The sequence below is a fragment of the Chrysochloris asiatica genome, unplaced genomic scaffold (genome assembly GCF_000296735.1).
Source record: "Chrysochloris asiatica unplaced genomic scaffold, ChrAsi1.0 scaffold00142, whole genome shotgun sequence".
In the NCBI taxonomy this organism is placed as follows: Eukaryota; Metazoa; Chordata; class Mammalia; order Afrosoricida; family Chrysochloridae; genus Chrysochloris; species Chrysochloris asiatica.
Genome location: NW_006408660.1, coordinates 2,136,045 through 2,144,147, shown reverse-complemented (window position 1 = coordinate 2,144,147; position 8,103 = coordinate 2,136,045). Strand labels below are relative to the sequence as shown.

The 8,103-nt window shown below is 43.1% G+C and overlaps 1 protein-coding gene across 1 annotated transcript in view; it reads left to right on the top strand.

Moving 5' to 3' along the window:
- KCTD10 (potassium channel tetramerization domain containing 10) overlaps positions 1-8,018 on the top strand; it is a 23,902-nt gene extending 15,884 nt beyond the window's left edge. Inside the window, exon 6 of the mRNA XM_006870437.1 lies at positions 7,788-8,018. Coding sequence (XP_006870499.1) covers positions 7,788-8,012 — 225 coding nt within the window. The 3' untranslated portion in view covers positions 8,013-8,018. The remainder of the gene's footprint in view (positions 1-7,787) is intronic.
- Positions 8,019-8,103: the final 85 nt, after the last annotated feature.

Below are 8,103 nucleotides of genomic sequence, written 5' to 3'. Positions count from 1 at the left end.
TCTGTTGGGTCACCTCTCTTTGGAATGGGCACAAACATTGATCTCTTCCAATCAGTCGGCCAGACAGTTGTCTTCCAAATTTCTTGGCAGAGATTTGGTCTTAGAAAAGCAAAATGATATTTTCCATTTTACTTAATGAACGGCATGTACAGTCGGTCATGCTATACATCAGTCTTCCTTTGCCATAAATACTGATTTAGATGTATCCTCACTGCCAGCATTTCCACTGCCTGTGATCCTTCTGACACTTCCTGTACCCACCTCTACCCAGGGCTTGTTTCCCTCCAGCATTGCCCATCTGGTCCTCTCATCAGAGGAACAGTACTGCCTTCCAGATCTTCACGGTGACTTTGTAGTCATGACCTGCTTGCTTGCCATCTTTTCCATCTCTAACCCATGGAGCTGCAGCTGATATCCACCCTCACTAGGCCCTTTGCTTCTTTCAGAGGACACCGATTCCTTCACTCATCTAAACTATTTGGGTCTGTCTTTTCATCATCCTCTCCAAGCCTAATAGACTTGACCATTCCCCTGATGGCTGCCACCATGCAATTTTTAATTTTTGAAACTTATTTTTTTGTGAATTGAGTAAAGGTTTACAGATAAGAGCATCAGTTTTATAGTCAACAAATCAGAAACTTCATTTCATCTCAGTGTTTGCAATTCCCCAAGTTCTTAATTTGGAGCCACATACTCCTAAAAGTCAAAAGATCTCCTAGAAAGCCACATATCTGCTGGTGGAAATGTAAAATCGTGTATTTATCTTGCCATACACAATGCCATATCATGTCATTTCCCTCTCACCCTGTTTAAGGGAAATGTGATCACTAGGGACACACCTCAGACAGATTTTCATACACGGTCTCATTAGCAGCTAACAATGTGTAAGTGTCTTGCAACTCTGGAGACCCAGTTATGTGTGACTCTGGAGCTAGTCCTAGCAGCACAAAGGAAATAACAGACCACAATAGAAACTAGAGTCTTGATGAAATTTTACATCATATGCTTTTCTGGGGTAGTAGTGTGATCTTCCAGCTTTGTTGGTTGTTAGGTGCCATCAAGTTGGTTTCAGCTCATGGCGGCCCTTATATGCAAAACACAGGGAAACACTGTTTGGTCTTACACCATACTCGCGATTATGTGTAGGTCCATTGTTGAAATCACTATGTCAGTCCATCTAGTTGAGGATCTTTGTCTTTCTCGCTGAACCTCTATTTTATTAAGCATGATGATTTTCTCTCTTGACAACATGTCCCAAGTGCAGGAGACAAAGAAACACTCGCCATCCTGGCTTCTAAGGGGCATTCTAGCTGCACTTCTTCCAACACAGATTTGTTTATTCTTCTGGCAGTCTGTGGTACTTTGAATATTCTTTGCCAACACCATAATTCAAATGCACTGATTCCTTTTTGGTCTTCCTAATTCTCTGTACAGGGTCGCTATGAGTCGGAACTGACTCCACGGCACATAACCACAACAACAACAATTCTCTGTTTAATTTTCACATGCATATGAGGCAATTGAAAATACCATGACTGGATCAGGTACATATTAATCCTCAAAGTGACATCTTTGCTTTTGAATACTTTAAAAAAATCATTTGCAGATTTGCCCAGGTCAGCAATCTTAGTGCTGCATTTTTATTCATACAAGTGTGAGTCCAAAATTGTTTGCATTCAGGCTGTAGAATTTAATCAACTTTTAAATACATAATTTTTCAACATAATATCCTTGCATTTCAATACACTTTGTCAATCTGTCAACAAGCATTTGCATTCCCTTATTTAAAAGTATCTAAGTCTGAGCTGTGAGGCACCAATACACCACTGTCTTCACTTCTTCATTAGAGATGAATCTTCATCCTCGAAGGGCTAGTTTCAGGGGATCAAACTGGTGAAAGTCTGATGGAGCAAGATCAGTACTATAGGAAGGATGTTTTAACACCTCAGAAGAAACTTTTTGCAGAGTGTCAACAGTGTGGGCAGAGTGCAGACGTGCATTGTTATACAAGATCACAACGCCCTTGAATAGCAGTCCTCTGCATTTAATCCATAGTTAGGCATCAGCTCTTCAGTGAGCACGTGGAGCACTGTTGATTGTTGTACCTTTTTCCTGATAGTGTTCCAATACTGGCCCTTGAGGATACCAGAAAATTTATAAGCATCAATCTTCCAGCTGATGGTTGATTTTTTTAACTTTTTCTTGGTCGGCAGCTGGTAATGTTTCCATTCCATACTCTGCCATTTATGCTCCGACTCTTAGTGATGAATCCATGTCTTGTTACCAGTAACAATTCTTTTTAAAGAAACTTTTACCTCCTCTGAGTATCAGTCCAAATTTTGTTTGCAGCTGTCCAAACACTTCTATTTATGATCTTCCATGAGTTTTTTCAGAGTCCTGGTGTGTCGCTGTGGGTTAATGCGCCAGACTGCAAAGCCATTTGAACTGCACGGTTGGCGTTTCAAGCTCACCAGCCGCTCATCAGAAACCCTGTACAGGGATGCTATGGGTTGGGATCGACTTGATGGCACTTAACAACAAGAAGTTGTTTTGGTACCCATCTTCTTTCACAAACTTTTCAAAACCCAAGTCTGTTGTGGGTTATTTCATAGGCAGAACCATACTGATTTACAAAATGATTTGTCACTTAATCCACTGTTTGTTTATTCGACAGAATCATTTCAATCTTGTTATTAGCCATGGACATAGACGGGTGTTTTAATATTACCAGGGTGGAGATAATTTTGACTCATCGTCATACCATTCAGTTTCTTAGATTGAGTAAGTGTGGTGATAGGATACAACACAAATGCACACCTTTCCTGGTTTTAAACCACTGAGTGTCCCCTTGTTCTATTCCAAAAACTGCCTCATGGTTTGTGTATAAATTCTGCATGAGCATTGTGAAGTGTTCTAGAATCCCCCTTCTCCCAGCTTTAAAACCAGCAACTCATCGCCACATTTATCCAGTGTCTACCCACTATTCTTTCCTAAACAGTCATAAGGTTAATTTTATTGTGTCCAGAGCATATCCTAAAAGATATGTACAGATTGTTTTAAGGTAGCCAGAAAGAGAAAAACACTGAGGTTTGTTTTTTTGTAAGAGAACAGGGGAAACAGAAGTGTTTGTTCCTCTTGCTGTGATTAGTTCATGTTAGTGTTCCTGTGGATTAGTGAGTTTTTGTTTGTTACACTGTCAGTTTGGCTCTGACTCACAGTGACTCTATGCACAAGAGAACGAAACACTCACTGCCCAGTCCTGCGCCAGCCTCATTTTTACCACACTTGAGTCCATTGCTGCTGCCACTGTGTCAGTCTGTGTCTTTGGGGGGAACTCCCTCTTTTTCTCTGACCCTCTACTTCACAAAGTATGATGTCCTTTTCCAGGGACTGGTCCCTCCTGAAAATATATCAGAAGTATGAGAGATGAAATCTCACCATCCTGGCTTCTAAGAAACATTCTGGCTGTACTTTTTCCAACACAGATTTGTTTGTTCTTTTGGCAGTCCTTGGTACTTCAGTATTCTTTGCCAACACCTTAACTTATCAGTTCTTCTACAGTCTTCCTTATTAATTGTCCAACTTTCACACGCATGTGAGGTAATTAAAAATACCATGCCTTGGGTCAGGTGCACCTTTAGATCTCAAACTGTTATCTTTGCGCATGAACACTTTAAAAGGTCTTATATTGCAGATTTGCCTGATGTAACACATTGATTTCTTGACTGCTGCTTCCATGAGTGTTAATTGTGGATCCAGGTAAAATGAAGTCTCTGACAGCATCAGTCTTTTCTCCACTTACCATGATGTTATGGGTCCAGTGGTGATAATTTTTGTTTTCTGTACATTTGAAGGCTGTAGTCTCTGATCTTCACTTTCAGCAAGCAAGGTTGTATCATCTGCATATCACAGGTTGTTAATGAGTCTTCCTTCAGTCCTGATGCCACATTCTTCACACAATCCAGCTTCTTGGATTATTTGCTCAGTGTACAGATTGAATAAATATGGTGAAAGAATACAACCCTGGCGCACACCGTTTTTTATTTTTAGACCCTTCAGTATCTCTTAGTTCTACTCAAATACTTGTTTCTTGGTCTATGTACAGGTTCTTTATGAGCACAATAAAGTGTTCTGGAATATCCTTTCTTTGTGCAATGTTGTCCATAGTTTGTCATGGCCCTCACAACAGAAAACCTTTGCATAATCAATAAAGCACAAGTTAACATCTTTCTGGTATCATCTGCTTTCAGCCATAATCCCTCTGACATCAACAATGATACCACTCATTCCAAATCCTCGTATGAATCTGGCTTGATTGAATTTCTGGCAGTTCCATGTCGATGTCTGTCACAGCCGTATTTGAGTTTTAGGTAAAATGTTACTTGTATGTGATTTTAATGATACTGTTCTAATGATTTCTACGTTCTCATGAGGAATCTGTACCTGGACCAAGAAGCAGTTGTTCAAACAATACATGGGAACACTGAATGATTTAAAATTTAAAAAGGTGTGGGACAAGGTTGTATGCTTTCACCATATTTATTCAACCTGTATGCTGAGCAAATATTACAAGAAGCCGGGTTCTATGAAGAAAAACGTGGCATCAGGATTGGAGGAAGACTCATTAACAACCTGCTATATGCCAATGATACAACCTTGCTTGCTGAAAGTGAAAAGGACTTAAAACATTTACTGATGAAGATCAAAGAGCACAGCCTTCGGTATGGATTACATCTCAATGTAAAGAAAAAAATCCTCACCACTGGACCAATAAACAACATTCTTATCAATGGAGAAAAGATTGAAGTTGTCAAGAACTTTATTCTTCTAGGATAAACTGTCAACACGCAAGGAAGCAGCAGTCAAGAATCAAACAACGTATTGCATTAGGCAAATCTGCTGCACAAGACCTTTTTGAAGTGTTGAAGAGCAGAGATATCAGCTTGAGCACTAAGGTGCGCCTGATCCAAGCCTTGGTATTTTCAATAACCTCATATGGATGCGAAAGCTGGACAGTGAGAAGAATTGATGTCTTTGAGTTGTGGTGTTGGAGGAGAAGATTGAGTGTCATGGACTGCCAAAAGAACCAGTAGATCTGTTTTGGAAGAAGTGCAGCCAGAGTGCTTCTTGGAGGCCAGGATAGCCAAACTTCATCTCATACTTCAGACATATTGTCAGCAGGGACCAGTCACTGGAGGATATCATGTTTGGTAAGGTGGAGAGTCAAGAGAAAAAGAGGAAGACCCCCCAACGAGATGGATTAGCCAAGTGGCAGCATGGATGGACTCAAGCATGGCAACAGTGGTGAGGTTGGCCCAGGATCGGGAAGTATTTCATTCTGCTGTGCATAAGGTCTCTACCGACTCGATGGCACCTAAACAACAAACAACACGATATAGGTCTTTTATAATCAGTTAGCCAGGTAGCTGTCTTCCAAATTTCTTGGCATAGATGAGTGACACTTCTTCCTATTCTTTTGGGGAAGCATATGATTAGGGCCTTCTCAGGAGTTGGTGTTGGGGATGACTGCCTCCTTCCTTCCTTTTAGCCTAGACCTCTGGAGCTATGCTCATTCATCGTTTCACTGTCTTGTTAAATTGGAAAGGGAGTGACTTGTTGAAATTCAAGTTTAGGCAAATGCTTAATACACATCCATTTATTTCTGAATACTGGTTTATTAATGATGAGGCAATAATTAAGCACAGAATTCTGCCCTTTATTAATCTCTCCCATACCCCCCATACACATATCCCTGATCTTCAGATTGGATCATCGATCTCCAGATTCATAGACTCTTTCCCCTGTCTTCTCTATTATGTATTGAGCCCTTCCAGTGTTTGGGATCCCTTCCGCTTCCCATTTTTATGACTGTATTTTGCTATTCTGAACCTTTTCTGTCCTTTTCCTTCTGGGCAGTGTGTTTGGCCTTGCTGGAACATGGATCATAACGCTTTGGGTCTTTGACAGGCAGCCCTAGCATTGTCATCTCATCATCAGTGTCAGTTGATTGGGTTTCCTTGCGAAGGGCAATTTTGCTGGGTCTTCATACATTGAGGAGTTTATGATTGTAACTTGGACATTTTGGATTTTTAAGAATAAGGTCTTATTGTAAAGCTACAAAGAACTTTGAGATTTTAGTTTTAAACAGGTAAAATGACCCAGTTGGGTTTAGGCTGCAGATTCTAGCCACCTTTCTGTCGTCTTTGTTCCAGTGACAGTTCATGTTTCATAGCCTTCTGATCTCTTCCCCATGTGTGCCACCCTGTGGCTAGCTTGCATCCTGGGTGGTAGCCTGTCTCATTGTTCCCTTCTTAAAATCTGTGGTTTCTCTCTAGGGTCAGATCATGCAGATGGAGAGTGATTTCAGGCATTCACACACAACCTTATCACTTCCTAGTGCTCATCCTGTGGTGTTTTGGGTTTCCTGGGGGCTTCGGTTACTCCACTCTGAGACACATTTCTGTGACGGCCTGGACTGGGACCAAGCAGCACAGAGACAAGAAAGCCACAGGGTTAGCCCGTCTTGTTGAAACAGCTCTTCTAGTCAGAAAGGACACTGCCGCTCAGAGTTGGGTTCCTGCAGGTTCCAGTGGCCGCCATGCTGTTTCAAGGTTACTTGGGAAATGAAAGAAAAACTGCATGTGAACATACGACGTACGTACGTACTACTAGCAGGTTTTCTCTAAAGCGGTCTGTCCCGGTTGTTATGAAGCTTCAGGAGGCCATTGAGGTCAGGCTTGAGGCTACTTACTGGTGAGGAGAAAAGGGCAAGCACCGGCACAGGTTCAGCATTCAAATTTTGTTTCTTTTCCCTACTCTGTTTGCCACTGTGACTTTGAGTCCTTAGTTGATGACGGTATACATCCGACCTTAGTTGATGACGGTTTTGTTGCTTCCTTGGGGAAGGCGGGTAGAGTATGTTCACTCCATTTCTGCTGGAATCCTGCCCTGTAAAAGCAACTCTACAGTCTGGGATCCACCTGTGCAGTCTCTTGTTCACTGCCCCTTAACCCTGAAGGCTGGGTGGCACACAGAGACAGCCCTGCAGACACGTGGGAGGGGTTCTCTCTGTGTCATGAGTGTCCCCAGCCTGTCCTTTGTAAACCAGAATGCCTTAAGATGTAGAAGTACTGATGTGCAAGGCTGCTGCTCTGTTTGCAGCTAAAAACTGTAACTGACCCAAATGTCCATCAACAACCACCACCCAAAACCCAAACCCACTGCTGTCGTCAGTTCTGACTTATGACTGACCCTATGTGCCAGTGGAACTGCCCATAGAGTCTCTAACACTGTAAACTTTATGCTTAACCACTACCCCATCAGGGCTTCTTCCATGCAGATGACAGCTTGGGAAGCCCTGTGGTAGCAGTTCTGCTCCGTTGGGGTAGAGTGGGAGGAATTGCCTTCTGGAAGGGAGGAAAGGGAGATCTTTCATTAGATCCCACTAGGGCCGTGGCTAAGTGTTGTCCATTAAAATTTAACATGACAGTCTTATTGGAACCTCCAGGCTTGGGTTTAGCCTGACTATCCTGGGGATGATGGCAGAGGTGGTGGTTGTTAAGTATTGTGGAGTCGGTTCCCGAGGCTATACATCTTTACGGGAGCAGAACGCCTCATCTTTCTCCCACGGAACCACTGGTCATTTTGAACTGCTGACCTTGAGGTTGGCAGCCCCACTTGTAACCACTATGCTACCAGAGCAGAGGTAGTGGGATACATATGTGTGTATGTGCATGTGCGAGAGCGAGAATACTGACATACCTGTTCTGTGCTTTGTGGGAATACAGGTGGAGTTCCCTGAAGCCCGAATTTATGAGGAGACCCTGAATATTTTGCTGTATGAGGCCCAGGATGGCCGGGGACCTGACAATGCACTCCTTGAGGCCACTGGGGGTGCTGCCGGGCGCTCCCACCATTTGGACGAGGATGAGGAGCGGGAGCGGGAACGGATTGAGCGTGTGCGGCGGATCCACATCAAGCGCCCAGACGACCGAGCTCACCTCCATCAGTGAGCAGGCCAATGTGGCCTATGCTGCCCACCCACCCTCCACATCCTCTCCTCCCTGCCAGGCTGTCCTCGGTCATCTGCAGGCTCCCGGCACT